Raw genomic sequence first — 17,419 nt, 5'->3', positions numbered from 1 at the left:
CCATCAACTCTACCGTAGTTTTGCCACAAAAACTGTTGCATTAAATAGCAAATGTGCCTACTCTGGTCTTGGCCAGTGTTGCCAACTTAGCGACTTTGTCGCTATATTTAGCGAGAATTCAGACCCCTCTAGCGACAAATCTAGCGACTTTTCCTGGTGTTATTGGAGACTCTGACGTGAAAGCACGTATCGTTCTTACTCTTCTCAATGAGCAGCGGGTGCTGCCGTGGGCCCCACCCCCGTCCCGAAGCGCTCACAGGCAGCCCAGTCCTCGCGCAGCAGTCCCTCCCAGCTGCAGTCAGAGCAGGAGAACATCTCCTGAACCCCTCGCGTCCAGACTTCAAATGAATCGCGCATGCGGGAAGCCGCCGCTGGCTGATCCCGCCCTGGCTTATATTCAGGGTGGGATGTAAAATGTTCTTTGTCTAAAATAAATCACTGCATTTGACTCACACAGCCTCAGTCACTTACTCACCTTGTCCACTGTGTGTGTGCCTCTCTGTGACATAAGCTAAACATCTAACTGGCTAGCTCATCATGTCTCAGTCTAAACTGTACACTCAAAAATACAGAAAGGAGTGGGAATCAAACCCTGAATTCAAAGGCTGGTTGAAGCCGTTTATTGGAGATGATACACGGGCATACTGCCTGTATTGTAACGCTGATTTCTACGCCAAACTTAGTGATGTAGAAAAACACATGACAACTCAAAAACATACTCAAAAGGCAAAGCCTTATAACAGTTCCACCCAAAACAAGCTGCCATTTATGGTTAAAAAAATTGACTCTGCAAAAAAGGCTGAGGCCACCATGGCATTAGCTATCACTGAACAATGTTCCATCCTGGCATGTGATCACATTGGAGAAGCATGTAGAGCTGCTTTCTCAGACTCCACTGCTTCTACCCACTTCAAAATGTACAGGACAAAGTGCACAGAAATGATTAATGGTGTTCTAGGACCATACTTTCTGAAAAAGTTGGTCGCAGATGTGGGTGACCAGCGTTTCAGCCTCCTCCTCGATGAGTCCACGGATGTAAGTGTTTCTAAGTACCTGGGGGTTGTGATAAGGTACTTTAGTGACACCAAGCAGACAATTGTATCAACATTTCTGGGGCTTGTTGAGTTGAGGGAGGAGATGCCAAATCTATAGCCCGTGCTGTTGTGGCTTTCCTCGAGAAGTGTTGTCTTAAAAAAAGAGAAACTCCTGGGGATAGGGACTGACAATGCCTCTGTTATGATGCGGATTAACAATGGGGTCCATAAAGTGCTGAAGGAGGAGTATGGCCTCAAATATCTGGTTCTTATTCGCTGTGTGTGCCACTCTGCAGCTTGCTCATTTGTAGTTCTAAACATATTTAGGGTGTTTTTACTCACTTTTTGTCTCTCCTACGACGTTATTCCTCTCTCCTACAGCGTCCATCACAATTACATGCGCAAGGCCAATTATGTAAATTCGTGATGACTTCATTTAGCGACTTTTAGGACAGCCAATAGCTACTTTCCTTACTGAGGAGTTGGCAACGTGCGCTCTAGCCAACAGCTCGCTGATAAAGTGCGGGTAGGCTAGTCTACATGATGAGATTATTATGGGTAAGAGCGAGAATATTTGTATTTGTCAAATGGCAGTTAAGCGTCAATCATCATGTTACCAGAATAAGGCCCTCGATATTTATTAGAAAGGAGCATCAAGATAAATGTGCACTTTCACCACCCTGTGAAGTTCATCATCATTTATTTAATCTGTAGCCTAATAAACTGCATGGTTTCCCGAGTCGTGGTGGGAGGACCACTCACCATATCATCGCGTGACTCCAAGTTTACTTCGATATGATGGTTGTTATATCAACATTTGCCAATAAAGTTGCTTCCACCGCCATTTCTCACATAACTAATTTTACCGACACAAAAAAGACCCCACACTGTCGAACGAACGAATGAACTGTTGGCATTTATAAAAATGTACAGTAACTTCCTGTTTCCATCACAGCTGTTGTGATTTTTTTTCATATGCTATGATTTTACTCAAATAAAAAATGTGGATGGAAACATGGTTATTGTATCGAAGCTTTACAGTATATACCATGTATTCAGCAGAAATGTTTGGTTGGCTGTGCAATCTTATGTTCTAAGCAGAGATTTTGGAGAGAGCTGGAATGGCATACATACACAATCCATGTCTCAATTGTTTTAAGGCTTAAAAATCCTTCTTTAACCTGTCTCCTCCCCTTCATCTACACCGATTGAAGTGGATTTAACAAGTGACATCAATAAGGGATCATCCTGTAGCTTTCACCTGCATTTATCTGGTCAGTCTGTCAGGGAAAGAGCAGGTGTTCCTAATGTTTTGTACATTCAGTTTATTTTTTATGGTATCATACATAATGGGAAAGATATCTAGCTCAGGCCTTTCAAATGAGAGATTGATTTAGTGGCATGCCATAGAAAATGTGCTTTTACAGGACATGGGGAGCCAAACAAACTACCAGTGCATGGACATTCTAAAAGTTGAACCCTTAGCCTATCCTATATTGCAGGTCTGGTTGAGAAAACACACAGAGAATATACTACTATCGTCCATCTTTAAATCCCGTTTTAGATTGTCATAGCAGCAACAACAATTACTACAGAGCTTGAACAAACTGGTTCATGCACAAAATATTTCTTAAAGTTGGACCCTAAACCTTGCTTATATGACATGTCTAGATGAGACAACAACACACACAATATACCTCCGTTGTACAGCTTTAAATCCTGTTTTAAATTGTCATAGCAGCAGCAGCACTTAGTCAACTGTTCAATAATGGCCACTCGACAGCTAGTTTTTATCTGATGTGCAATTACCCAGCATGTTTGCATTGTTCTGTTGTATCCCAGGTGCACGGGATGGCAAGTCGGCTGGTCTCTGTATAAACATGGCAGAGGAAAGGCTGTTGCCTTGGAAACCTGCCCGAGTCACCACCACATTCCATGTTGCTTAGGGCATTTTTCTCTGCCATGTCATCGAAAACGTGACAGATTGATGCCATTTGTAGATCTGTTTGGCTCTTAAACAAATTGTCCATTTGAATCCTTAAATTCTGCATTGATGAATTAGGATGAAGTGGGGTTACAATCTATGTTCCCTCTAAAGCACAGCTCCCCTGGACTGCCAAGCAGAAGAAATATTAGCACGCCGCAGAGAAGCACGAGATTGAACTTCACTCAACTTTTCCCTTTACTTTGGGAATTGTGATCGAATCAACGCAATATTAGCCACTTTCAATGCAACAAAACAAAATGAACTACGCAAGACTTAGTATGCAAAACTAACAATACAGGAGATTTTGTTGTAGGCAGAACACAGAGTATGATTTTATTTAATTGACTGGCACGATTCAGACATGTACTCTGCACAGACCGGTGCGCCATAACCAATCAGAGATGCAGTAGGCCTATATGAAAATAGACCATTGCCATGTATGGATCTGTGCCATTCACTTTAAACTGGACTGTTTTTACAGCATCAGCGGTTGTGGGTAGATGCGCTTGTTTTGAGATCAAACTGAGTTACATGTAGCGAGGTGTGCACATTTGTACATTTGTTCATATCCTTTGCTAGTTAGTAAATTATTAGCGCAGTTATAGATAATCTGTAGTCAGCAATGGGGGAGTGATTGCTTCTTACAAGAGCACAAAACGTGTGCATTTCTAGACATCTTTGAAAAGCGAGTAAGGTAAAGTGCTTGCTTTTGTCTTATTTTGTTGTATTTTGAGACACTCTGGTAGGCCTACATTACGTTCAAATAGCTACAGTAGCTTACTTGACCATTGTTAAAACTAACTTAAAGCGGGTACAGCCTCAGTGTTAACATTAAACGCGTGCCAGAAGACGCACAGAATGTTCGAGTTCTCTCAGCAGACCTGAAATTTTCTCAGTGATGATAAAAAAATATAGCGAAAATTGGTTCTAATATAACATTTTGAGTTGAGATGTAGGATGAAGTGACGTTCGTGGAGAAAAAGCAATAAGACCTTGGAGAGGATTGCTTTTTCAATGTGACATTCACACAGCTGGGAGATGGATGTAGCAGATGAAGGAATGTTCATGTTTCTGCACAAACATTCTCCATGTTGTCATGTAAGCCAAAGACAAACCACTAACCGCTTACACACAGTAAAGTCAAGATGTTCCTCCTCATTATTTTGGGTAGGTTATTTGAATAGGTTGTTGTCTTGGTGGTGTAATCTACTAGCCCAGTCCCAGTGTAACGTTTGTCGTCGGGAGAAGGAGAGGAGGACCAAAGTGCAGCGTGGTACGTTTATTTTTTTTATTTTTTTATTTAACCTTTATTTAACCAGGTAGGCTAGTTGAGAACAAGTTCTCATTTGCAACTGCGACCTGGCCAAGATAAAGCATAGCAGTGTGAACAGACAACACAGAGTTACACATGGAGTAAACAATAAACAAGTCAATAACATGGTAGAAAAAAAAGAGAATCTATATACAATGTGTGCAAAAGGCATGAGGTAGGCAATAAATCGATTATAATTACAATTTAGCAGATTAACACTGGAGTGATAAATCATCAGATGATCATGTGCAAGAAGAGATACTGGTGTGCAAAAGAGCAGAAAAGTAAATAAATAAAAGCAGTATGGGGGGTGAGGTAGGTAAATTGGGTGGGTAGTTTACAGATGGACTATGTACAGCTGCAGCGATCGGTTAGCTGCTCGGATAGCAGATTTTTAAAGTTGTTCAGGGAGATAAAAGTCTCCAACTTCAGAGATTTTTGCAATTCGTTCCAGTCGCAGGCAGCAGAGAACTGGAAGGAAAGGCGTCCAAATGAGGTTTTGGCTTTAGGGATGATCAGTGAGATACACCTGCTGGAGCGCGTGCTACGGGTGGGTGTAGCCATCGTGACCAGTGAACTGAGATAAGGCGGCACTTTACCTAGCATAGCCTTGTAGATGACCTGGAGCCAGTGGGTCTGACGACGAACATGTAGCGAGGGCCAGCCGACTAGGGCATACAGGTCGCAGTGGTGGGTCGTATAAGGTGCTTTAGTAACAAAACGGATGGCACTGTGATAAACTGCATCCAGTTTGCTGAGTAGAGTATTGGAAGCGTATCCATAATTACTTTTAATCAAGAAGAATACACAAACAAAAACAACAAAACGACCAACGAACAGTTCTGACAGGTGCAACAAACACTAACCAGAAAATAACCACCCACAAACAAAAGTGGTAAAACAGGCTACCTAAGTATGGCTCTCAATCAGAGACAACGATAGACAGCTGCCTCTGATTGAGAACCATACCAGGCCAAACACATAGAAATAGAAAACCTAGACCTACAACATAGAATACCCACCCACATCACACCCTGACCAAACTAAAAATAGAAACATACAAAGCAATCTACGGTCAGGGCGTGACACCCAGATCTGTTTTGTGCCAACAAATTTGACAGGACAACAACTATAGGAGTTGGCTAAACAGTAAATGCAGCTCAGGGACCAGGCTAGTAATCTCTCCAAGATTTGCCTTCCTTTCATTGTCAAAATCGATAACTTCATTATCTATTGAAATCTAATTTACAGTCCCACCCTGCTGAGCAATACGCCAGCCCACTAGTATCATCCTCTGTTAGCATGATGCTAAACATCAGAAGATTCTCTAGTCACGGAGGCCTACTGTACGTCCCTACGTAATGTGTTCTTCTATTAGCAATGAGTCATCAACTAACAGGCTCCTGAAGGAAGAGAATAAATGTCTTGTTAAGCCTGCGTTGGTTGAGGCGCAGTTGTGAAGCTAAGTCCGGTTAAGTCCATTGTATTCTCTGTGGAGGAACCATAGACTGTGATGGATGATGGAAGGGAGCAGGTTTTAAGGTTTGTGGGATTTGAGGTCTCGAAACCTGTCAACAGCACCATTCTCACCCCAGCGAACTACTCCCTCGGAGTAAGATCTCGACAGTAGTCTACAGTGCCTTCAGAAAGTATTCATACCTCTTGACTTATTCCACATTTTGTTGTGTTACAGCCTGAATTCAAAATGGATTAAATGTTGTTTTTGACCCATCTACACACAATACTCCATAATGACAACGTGAAAACATGTTTTTAGAAATGTTTGCAAATGTATTGAAAATTAAATATAGAAATATTAAAGTATAAGTATTCACACCCCTGAGTCAATAAATGTTAGAATCAGCAGCAATTACAGCTCTGGGTATTTCTGGGCAAGTCTCTAAGAGCTTTGCACACCTGGATTGTACAGTATTTGCACATTATTTGCAAATAATTAATTTGTCAATTTGGTTGTTGATCATTGCTACAGAGCCATTTTCAAGTCTTTCCATAGATTTTCAACCCGATTTAAGTGAAAACTGTAACTAGGCCACTTAGGAACATTCAATGTCATCTTGGTAAGCAACTCCATTGTATATTTGGCCTTGTGTTTTAGGTTATTGTCCTGCTGAACGTTGAATTTGTCTGCCAGTGTCTGTTGGAAAGTAGATTTTCCTCTAGGATTTTGCCTGTGCTTAGCTCTATTCCATTTATTTTCATCCTAAAAAAAACTCTAGTTCTTGCCAACGACAAACATACCCATAACATGATGCAACCACCACCAACCATGCTTGAAAATATACTACATTACAAAAGTATGTGGACACCTGCTCGTCGAACATCTAATTCAAAAATCATGGGGATTAATATGGATTTAGTCCCCCCTTTGCTGCTATAACAGCCTCCACTTCTGGGAAGGCTTTCCACTAGATGTTGGAACATTGCCGTGGGGACTTGCTTCCTTTCAGTCACAAGAGCATTAGTCAGGTCGGGCACTGATGTTGGGGGATTAGGTCTGGCTCACAGTCGGCGTTCCAATACATCCCAAAGGTGTTCGATGGGGTTGAGGTCAGGGCTCTGTGCAGGCCAGTCAAGTTCTTCAACACCGATCTTGACAAACCATTTCTGACAGACCTCGCTTTGTGCACAGGGGCATTGTCATGCTGAAACAGGAAAAGTAAACTGTTGCTACAAAGTTGGAAGCACAGAATCGTCTAGAATGTAATTGTATGCAGTAGCGTTAAGATCCCTTCACTGGAACTAAGGGGCCAAGCCCGAACCATGGAAAAACAGCCCGAGACCATTATTCCTCCTCCACCAAACTTTACAGTGGGCACTATGCATTCGGGCAGGTAGCATTCTCCTGGTATCCGCCAAACCCATATTCGTCCGTCAGACTACCAGATGGTGAAGCGTGATTCATCACTCCAGAGAACGCGTTTCCACTGCACCAGAGTCCAATGGCGGCGAGCTTTACACCACTCCAGCCGACGCCTGGCATTGCGCATGGTGATCTTAGGCTTGTGGGCGGCTGCTCGGCCATGAAAACCCATTTCATGAAGCCCCCGACAAACAATTATTGTGCTGACGTTGCTTCCAGAGGCAGTTTGGAACTTGGTAGTGAGTGTTGCAACCGAGGACCTGCAATTTTTACGCACTACACACTTCAGCACTCGACAGTCCCATTCTGTGAGCTTGTGTGGCCTACCACTTCACGGCTGAGGCATTGTTGCTCCTAGACGTTTCCACTTCACAAGAACAGCACATACACTTACAGGGCAGCTCTAGCAGGGCAGAAGTTGATGAACTGACTTGCTGGAAAGTTGCCATCCTATGACGGTGCCACATTAAAAGTCACTGAGCTCTTCAATAAGGCCATTCTACTGGCAATGTTTGTCTATGGAGATTGCATGGCTGTGTGCTCGATTTTTAGATACCTGGCAGCAACGTCTGTGGCTGAAATAGCCGATTTGAAGGGGTGTCCACATACTTTTGTATACATAGTGTATGAAGTGGTACTCAGTGATGGTTTGTGTTGGATTTGCACCACATTTTTTGCAGTTTTACTTTAGTGCCTTATTGGATGCATGTTTTGGAATCATTTTATTCTGTACATGCTTCCTTCTTTTCACTCTGTAATTTAGGTTAGTATTGTGGAGTAACAACAATGTTGTTGATCCATCCTCAGTTTTCTCCTATCACAGCCATTAAACTCTGTAACTGTTTTAAATTCACGATTGGCCTCATGGTGTTGTTTCCTTCCATTCCGGCAACTGAGTTAGGAAGGACACCTGTATCTTTGTAGTGACTGGGTGTATTGATACACCATCCAAAGTGTAATTCATAACTTCACCATGCTCAAAGGGATATTCAATGTCTGCATTTTCTTTATTCTACCAATAGGTGCCCTTCTTTGCGAGGCATTGGAAAACCTCCCATGTCTTTGTGGTTGAATCTTTGTTTGAAATGTATTGCTCGACTGAGGGACCTTACAATTATCTGTATGTGTGGGCTACAGAGATGAGGTAGTCATTCAAAATCATTTTAAACACTATTATTGCACGCAGAGTGAGTCCATGCAACTTATTATGTGACTTGTTAAGCATATCTTTACTTCTGAACTTATTTAGGCTAGTCATAACAAAGGAGTCGAATACTTATTGACTCAAGACATTTCAGCTTTTCATTTTGTATTAATTTGTAAAAATGTGTAAAAACATAATCCCATGTTTACATGATGGGTTATTGTGTGTAGGCCAGTGACACAAAATCTAACACAACAAAATGTGGAAAAAGTCAAGGGGTATGAATACTTTCTGTAGGCACTGTGTATAATACATTGCTTCCCCTGACTCCCTCGCTTTTGCTCACTTCACTTGATCTTTCTCCTCTCTCTCACCTCCTCGGAGTACGTATGACTGTCTGTTCTGATATCATCTTTATTTTCCCTCCCCTGCCTCTCTAAATGTCATTGATTTTTGTCTGGCTTTTTCTCTGAAAAATGTCTCTCTCCTGTGGCCCACACCTACTCATCCTCTCTGTTTATTTCTCAGAAGACTCAATATGTTTGTGCGCCATCTAAGCGGCCATCTTGGTTTGGTTGTTTGCAGTGTTCACTTGATTGTTGATTACAACAATGTCACTCAGTGTTAATTGTCAATTGATAATTGAACAATTCCCCTATTATTCAATTGATTTTGCAGTCTCGGTCTCTTTATCTGTGTGTGTTTGAGGAGATCTGTAAATCACCCTGCATCCTATCTAACTAATAATTATAATTTCTAGATCAGTCGGTCCGGTCAGTCGGGGATCAGTCTCTGTGTCTCTGTCTCGCTCTCTTTCTCGGTCTCTGAAACAGGAGTGTGTATCAGACAAATTCACTTGAAGATGAAATGTCATAGTATCCCTGTCTGTTGGATGGTGGGCAATTGACTTGGCATGAGTTGCAGAGAGTGCAGCAGGGCTGACTGATGAGATGATGTCGAGCTGTGAGGAGAAACTGTTTATGTGCCACATTGGCTGGCTGACTGTGTGTGTGTGTGTGTGTGTGTGTGTGTGTGTGTGTGTGTGTGTGTGTGTGTGTGTGTGTGTGTGTGTGTGTGTGTGTGTGTGTGTGTGTGTGTGTGTGTGTGTGTGTGTGTGTGTGTGTGTGTGTGTGTGTGTGTGTGTAATTCACTAGAGCGCGATGTCACAGTTTCACGCATCCTGGTGAGAAATGGTGAAAGGAGATAGGTGGGGGATGGTACCAGTAATACTGCAGAGAGAGAGAAGAGAGACATACCATACCATGAAAAAGCAAATTGGATAATTGTTGAGATTTTATGCATCTGACATGTTTAATTTAGTGTGTTAGATTCAGTACAGATACAAGCAAAATAACCTGACTTTGATGCTCAATCTGTGTTTTCTGGAACCTTAGCACTGAACAGAACATGGGCCACATCTCTGTGTCCTAGCCCCTTACTGAAGGGGGTAATTTAGTACCCTTGCCTAGCAGCCTATGCCCCTTTAGTAAAGGATGTGATTTAATGTTCCCTTGCTTCAGTGCGGCACTCCCTTATCTCGATCAGCCTACAAACACACACACACACAGGGGGCCATCATCATGGCCATCAGTCCTCCACAATCCCACAGTCTCCCTCTGGCTGTAAATTAACCCGTTACATTATAGCCTCCGGGAGAAAGAGGAATGAGAGAGAGAAAGAGAGAAAGGAAAAAGAGAGAAAGTGAGGCATAAAGGAATAATGAGAGGAATAGGGGAAGGAATGAGAGCGGAAGAGGGGAAGGAATGAGAGATTAAGGAATGAGAGAGGAAGAGGGGAAGGAATGAGAGAGATTAAGGAATGAGAGAGAGGAAGAGAGAAAGGATTCCTGCTGTTAGGTAGCACTGTTGATTGGAAGAACGAGGAGGAGTGTGCGTGTGAGAAAGAGCAACATCATCACCACGACACTGCTGTGAAAGCTGAGTCATGTAAGGCAAGAGAGCGAGGGAACAGGAAAACGAAGGGAGAGAAAAGAGGGCACGGACAAAGATAATGTAACCAGAAGGAAGCAAGCAAGGAAACAGGGAGGGGTGGTGAACGAAGGGAACAAGATCAGGTGAAGAAGAAGGGAACTAAGCATGATGGAGATAAAGATGGTGGGGAGAAGAGAGCAAGCGATGAGAGACAAATACAGTTTCAGGGGAGAGGAGTGCACTGGAGTCAAGGCAGAGCGAGAGATGAAACGGAGCAGAGCGTCGGAAAACCTGCGTACACACGAGATGGAGAGGGGGAGGAGTGAAGAGGAGAGGAGAAGGGAGGGGTGCTAGCTGCTAACGTGGCGGAGAAGGAGGAAGGAGGGAGAGAAGGGGGCTATGCCATCGGCGCAGAGCAACACTGGAGATCAGCGCCAGACGCCAAACCCTCGGAGAGGCAGACGGAGCTCCTTTTCCCATGAGAGGAGCAAGAGAAGGAGCAGAAGAGGAAGCGAAGGAGGAAAAATAAGGGGAGGGAACTCCATCCACGCCTTCTATCCTCAGCACCTACTTGCTACTCACTGTGCTGTGCAGTCTACTGTTGCTTCACTGGACTCCCTTAGACAGCCCTAGCATAGCAGAGCGTACGGTTCACACGAGAAGAGCAACTGTAAGGCTGTGTTTCTATGTGGTGTCAGAGGAAGCTGTCAGCACTCGTCATCATTAAGGCTTCATCCAAGGCAAGACCTGACGCATCATTATTTCCTCTTCGAAGGCATATCCATAGTGGATAAGTCATTATTCTCCAGCTCAGTAGTTCCATCTCAAAGGAAGATACCAAGAGTTTGGGTTTGTTGTTGATGACTGTATTCACCACATTAGCTTCTGGAGAATGAAAGTGGACACCCACTGTTGGATCTACCTTCTCCAATCCTCATTCCAGTACCCCACATCTACAGCTACGCCATATAGAAACGATCTACGAAGGTCTAGGTTTTTTTGAGTTCTTCAGTCCATAAGGTTGCGATTGGGCTTCTTCTCGGGAAAGGACTCTACGACGCTAGCCATGACGCCCATGCAAAAGCTCCTCCAGTTGCCGGTGAACGCGATGAATATGGTGAAGACGGCGCAGGACCAGATGGGGCAGCAGGATGAGGCCAAAAGCCCTGTGATGACCCCGGATGGGGGAAACCATAACTGGTACAACGGGGAGCCCAACGACCCGCGCCACATCCGGTTTGGCAGCGGAGGTGGTGACCAGGAGGAGCGGGCCCACCTGGAGGAAGGGGGAGGCAGTTTATCCAGCCTTGTGACCCAGCCTTTGCGGTAGGGTGCCATCAGCATGAGACACATGTGCCGTGTGAATATGTGCATAAACAGACCTGAAAACACTTGCGCACGTGTGTTACTGATGAGTGAGTATGCAGACGACAGTAATTAGACATAATGAGAAAGAGACCAGCGTAATTAGATAAGCATAAACACACACACACACACCTGGGATGTGAAAACACCTCGTGTACACACACAAACTCTTAACACTATATGCCTGTTGCTTCCAGGCCTTGTGAAAACAGTAATCTATGTTAATAATACTGCTGTTAAACGCCCACACCATTAGAAATCTACTTTTTTGAGCTGAAAGACGATGGCCAGAGCTCACCCATGATGTTGCACAACGATTTAAGTCAGTAAGTCGTCGTTTTAGTCAAAGTATGATATATTTAAGCTTGAAGTAACAAATCAAAACTGCCCACTTTGTACAATCCGTGTGAATGCGGCGACTATTCCTATGATATGACGTACAAATTATTTTCAGCCTACGTTTCGTTTCAGGCCTGGGTTTTATTTGATTGTTACCACCCACCAGCATGGCATTTTTTATTCATCAGAAACCACTGCAAAGTTATTCCTCTTCGTGACTGAGATGAGCCAAACAGCCTTGTATCTACTTGGCCTCCTGAGCCATGGAGCAAATTAAAATAAGGTGCGCAAACCTGTCTTTGCGCCTCCACTTTTTTTAACAGAAAATTATCATAATCTACTGGGTAATTTGTAAATGTTAACAATTTTGGAGATAGTTTGTATTAAAAATATATATGTGACCATTTTATAAATATAATTACTTGATATGATAGCATTTTGAAAACCCGCTCCACCTTTGCCCCAAGATGAATGGTTTTGACCACTAAAGTTTTGCTTCACTTCATTCTCCACTGCTTTTATTGTTGTGACGTTAGCTAGAAACCACAAGTGTATATTCAGATAATGAGCAAGCACCCGCAAAAGAAAATTCAAGTAACACATTTCATTTGTGGCATGCATGATCGTGAGCAAAGTCATTGTAGCCTGTAATTTCACTTCCCCTGTGAGAAACATGAGCACGGGCTGACTTGGCTTTGCTGTACCGCTGCCGAAGTCTGCCAGCAGCCTACCTACCAATGGTTGCACCGTGTCCATTACAATGTAGAAAAACGCATATCAGCTATCTGTCAATAGTTATCCATATAACCTGGAACGTCATCTTATTATTTCTAAGTATTTCTATAGCAGATTCGCTGCCAGTAGTTTATCAGTGGCGAAGTTTTCCTTAAGTCAATGCTTATGACAAATCCAGCCCCAGAACCAGCCATTGAGACAGCTGGTTAATCTTTTGAATACGGTGTTGTTAAAATAAAATAAATGAAACAACAGATAACATTAGCTAGCTAGATAAGGTTAGCTAGATAGCTAGCTCGATAAGGTCAGCATGCTAGCTAGCTACACTGACAGCTGTCAGTGCCCTATTTGTTGATGTTTATCAACTCCACATGGAAATTCGCACACCCAATTCGTTAATATCTTTATGTAGCCTTCATCATTCTTCAGAAGTGGAACCTAAACTTGCATTTCCTCTCATGGACAGTGTCGGCAATTTTCCTCTGGGGGGGGGGGGCTTTTAAAAGGCCACGGGTACTTAAGTGACTCATCGGCTAGTGTTTGGACCTCAGAAATAAGCACACCGCTAGGTTATGTACTGCTGAAAATGCCTGAAAAAAACATTGCTCGCACCTGCTGCTGTGGAGTTACTCAGACACATGCGCACACACATATATGCTCACACGTATTAGTCATTGATGTTCTTTACTTTAAGCTTCTCACCCGAATCGCTTCTGTTTTTGTGTGTGCAGCTGCAGTGAGAGAGTAAATGTTTAAAGAGCACAGGTATGAAACAGTTGCTCTAGAGGTCTTTTTTATTTTGTTTTTGTGTTCTCGAGGCCTCTCTCCTGATCCCAGAGGTTTGAACTGTACACAGGGTTCAAAGGATTCAGTCTATTTTTGCGCTGTCGTAAAAAACAGCACTAGTAGTCTCTCCCCAGCAATGCATCAGAGAATTCATGCAAATGTAGCTGTTCTTGAGAACCAATGGATAGTTTAACAGAGGCACGAGGACATTGTAGATTCTCAAAGTGTCTTAGTCAATTTATGTGAATTCATGGGTGGTGTAAATTACATGCGCCTTTTAGTCCAATTTCGAATGCAAGAAGAGGCCTCTTCTATGTTTTATGGATGTGACTGTCACAGTACGAGCTTGTTCTAGCTGGAGGCTAAACTGACTACTTAGTAAGGAAATTTCTGCATGTTGAGGTTCACAACACAACAGCACTTTGGACACTTTGTGTTGTTTGATCTACTGACCAGGACTCAGGCTGGAACCTCATGAGTTTTTCATTAAACCATGTGGAAATATCTCATTTACATAAGTATTCACACGCCTGAGTCAATACATGTTAGAATCACCTTAGGCAATGATTACAGCGGTGAGCTTTGCACACCTGGATTGTAAAATATTTGCACATTATTATTTTAAAAATTCTTCAAATTCTGTCAAGTTGGTTGTGGATCATTGTTAGACAGCCATTTTCAAGTCTTGCCATAGATTTTCAAGCCGATTTAAGTGAAAACTGTAACTAAGCCACTCAGGAACATTCAATGTTGTCTTGGTAAGCAACTCCAGTGTATATTGGCCTTGTGCTTTAGGTTATTGACCTGCTGAAAAGTGGATTTGTCTTCCAGTGTCTGTTTGGAAAGCAGACTGAACCAGGTTTTCCTCTCGGTCCTCCTGTGCTTAGCTCTATTCCATTTATTTTTATCCCCCAAAAAACTCTCTAGTCCTTGCCGATGACAAGCATACCCATAACATGACGCAACAACCACCATGCTTGAAACTCCTGAACTTATTTAGGCTTGCCATAACAAAGGGGTTGAATACTTGTTGATTCAAGACATTTCAGCTTTTCATTTTTTATTAATTTGTAAAAATGTCTTAATTCCACTTTGACATTATGGGGTATTGTGTGTAGGCCAGTGACACAAAATCTAAATTGTATCCATTTTAAAATCAGGCTGTAACACAACAAAATGTGGAAAATGTCAAGTGGTGTGAATACTTTCTGAAGGCTCTGTATCCATTAGCACAAACGTACAGTATAATTACCCTGCCATTGCCATGGATTTATACACAGTAAAACATATACAGTGGGGAGAACAAGTATTTGATACACTGCCGATTTTGCAGGTTTTCCTACTTACAAAACATGTAGAGGTCTGTAATTTTTATCATAGGTACACTTCAACTGTGAGAGACGGAATCTATAACAAAAATCCAGAAAATCTCATTGTATGATTTTTAAGTAATTAATTAGCATTTTATTGCATGACATAAGTATTTGATACATCAGAAAAGCAGAACTTAATATTTGGTACAGAAACCTTTGTTTGCAATTACAGAGATCATACGTTTCCTGTAGTTCTTGACCAGGTTTGCACACACTGCAGCAGGGATTTTGGCCCACTCCTCCATACAGACCTTCTCCAGATCCTTCAGGTTTCGGGGCTGTCGCTGGGCAATACGGACTTTCAGCTCCCTCCAAAGATTTTCTATTGGGTTCAGGTCTGGAGACTGGCTAGGCCACTCCAGGACCATGAGATGCTTCTTACGGAGCCACTCCTTAGTTGCCCTGGCTGTGAATCGGGTCGTTGTCATGCTGGAAGACCCAGCCACGACCCATCTTTAATGCTCTTACTGAGGGAAGGAGGTTGTTGGCCAAGATCTCGCGATACATGGCCCCATCCATCCTCCCCTCAATACGGTGCAGTCGTCCTGTCCCCTTTGCAGAAAAGCATCCCCAAAGAATGATGTTTCCACCTCCATGCTTCACGGTTGGGATGGTGTTCTTGGGGTTGTACTCATCCTTCTTCTTCCTCCAAACACGGCGAGTGGAGTTTAGACCAAAAAGCTCTGTTTTTGTCTCATCAGACCACATGACCTTCTCCCATTCCTCCTCTGGATCATCCAGATGGTCATTGGCAAACTTCAGACGGGCCTGGACATGCGCTGGCTTGAGCAGGGGGACCTTGCGTGCGCTGCAGGATTTTAATCCATGACGGCGTAGTCTGTTACTAATGGTTTTCTTTGAGACTGTGGTCCCAGCTCTCTTCAGGTCATTGACCAGGTCCTGCCGTGTAGTTCTGGGCTGATCCCTCACCTTCCTCATGATCATTGATGCCCCACGAGGTGAGATCTTGCATGGAGCCCCAGACCGAAGGTGATTGACCGTCATCTTGAACTTCTTCCATTTTCTAATAATTGCGCCAACAGTTGTTGCCTTCTCACCAAGCTTGCCTATTGTCCTGTAGCCCATCCTAGCCTTGTGCAGGTCTACAATTTTATCCCTGATGTCCTTACACAGCTCTCTGGTCTTGGCCATTGTGGAGAGGTTGGAGTCTGTTTGATTGAGCGTGTGGACAGGTGTCTTTTATACAGGTAACGAGTTCAAACAGGTGCAGTTAATACAGGTAATGAGTGGAGAACAGGAGGGCTTCTTAAAGAAAAACTAACAGGTCTGTGAGAGCCGGAATTCTTACTGGTTGGTAGGTGATCAAATACTTATGTCATGCAATAAAATGCAAATTAATTACTTAAAAATCATACAATGTGATTTTCTGGATTTTTGTTTTAGATTCCGTCTCTCACAGTTGAAGTGTACCTATGATAAAAATTACAGACCTCTACATGCTTTGTAAGTAGGAAAACCTGCAAAATCGGCAGTGTATCAAATACTTGTTCTCCCCACTGTATGTACATATTCTAACTTTGTAGTAACTGCCATAGGCACCCTACTTTGCGTTTGTGAAAGGCTTCTAAAATAGTTCAAAATAGCTAGAAAGTTCTGGCTGATCTTATAAACTGACCACCAGTAACCTGACCACCAATGCAGACATTGGGCCAGTGCTCTACAATGCCTCGGTAAGTTAAATAATTGAGTACTGGGTTCGTAAATTAAGCTATTCTCTGCCGGGCAAGACAAAGACCTAGGACAGTGAAACCCAATATAGGTGTATGGTTCCTTTTCTGTGGAACTTGATATCTGACTAGTTCTGGATCAACTCACCCACCTGTCTTTCTTTACTGACAGGAGAGAAAGAGGGTGTAAGGCATTCCTAAACTATCACACTAACATTTGACAACGACAGTGAATCAAGTGTTAGTTTTGAAGATGGCCACCAAAAAGGCTTCTTTGGTCATGCAGGATGCAAATTTTGGCTCAATCATGTACATTATGACTTGTATTCATAAGGAGATAAATGCAAGATTGTTAACCTAGCACTAAAATCATTTTTACTTTAACTTTGAGTTATTACCCGATTTGATTTTACATGGAAGCATGGTGCATTGCTTTATGGGAACTGTAGTCCTTCTTAGCTCTCCTCTATGAAGCTTCCAGTGTTCAGTTCGAAATAACTGAATAATGCACAGTCTACCAACAGAAGCCACGTAGGAACATGAATGCAGTGGCGATTTTAGCATGTAAATCTTGGTGGGGCAAAAAGTGGGATGCATGCAAGCAAAGCCACTACACAACACAACACAAAACAATACATTAATTGCACTCTAACGGTAACAAACGGTGCCCACAAACTGTTGGGACTGCTGTTGGGACAGCTTTATGTAGGCCCTAACATCTTACCACTGCTACACCTGGCTACCAGTGGAGCCTTGTCTGGCAACGAAACAGTTCATTCAGCCTCATTTACTGCCTTGTAAAAAAACATATTTGTTTAAGCAAGTCAGCCATATCAACTGTGGT

The 17,419-nt window shown here is 42.9% G+C and overlaps 1 protein-coding gene across 11 annotated transcripts in view; it reads left to right on the top strand.

Moving 5' to 3' along the window:
• LOC139530403 (AP-3 complex subunit beta-2) overlaps positions 1 to 17,419 on the top strand; it is a 101,371-nt gene that overhangs the window by 10,967 nt on the left and 72,985 nt on the right. For 5 of the 11 annotated variants that reach the window (XM_071326775.1, XM_071326778.1, XM_071326776.1 and 2 more), the window contains exon 1: positions 11,233 to 11,615. The exons of the other annotated variants lie outside the window; for them this stretch is intronic. In XM_071326775.1, coding sequence (XP_071182876.1) covers positions 11,356 to 11,615 — 260 coding nt within the window. In that variant the 5' untranslated portion in view covers positions 11,233 to 11,355. Of the gene's footprint in view, positions 1 to 11,232; positions 11,616 to 17,419 lie in introns of those variants that run through there. 11 annotated transcript variants of the gene reach the window in all.

The sequence above is a fragment of the Salvelinus alpinus genome, chromosome 9 (assembly GCF_045679555.1).
Source record: "Salvelinus alpinus chromosome 9, SLU_Salpinus.1, whole genome shotgun sequence".
Classification (NCBI taxonomy): domain Eukaryota; kingdom Metazoa; phylum Chordata; class Actinopteri; order Salmoniformes; family Salmonidae; genus Salvelinus; species Salvelinus alpinus.
This window is presented reverse-complemented; position numbering and strand designations above follow the sequence as displayed.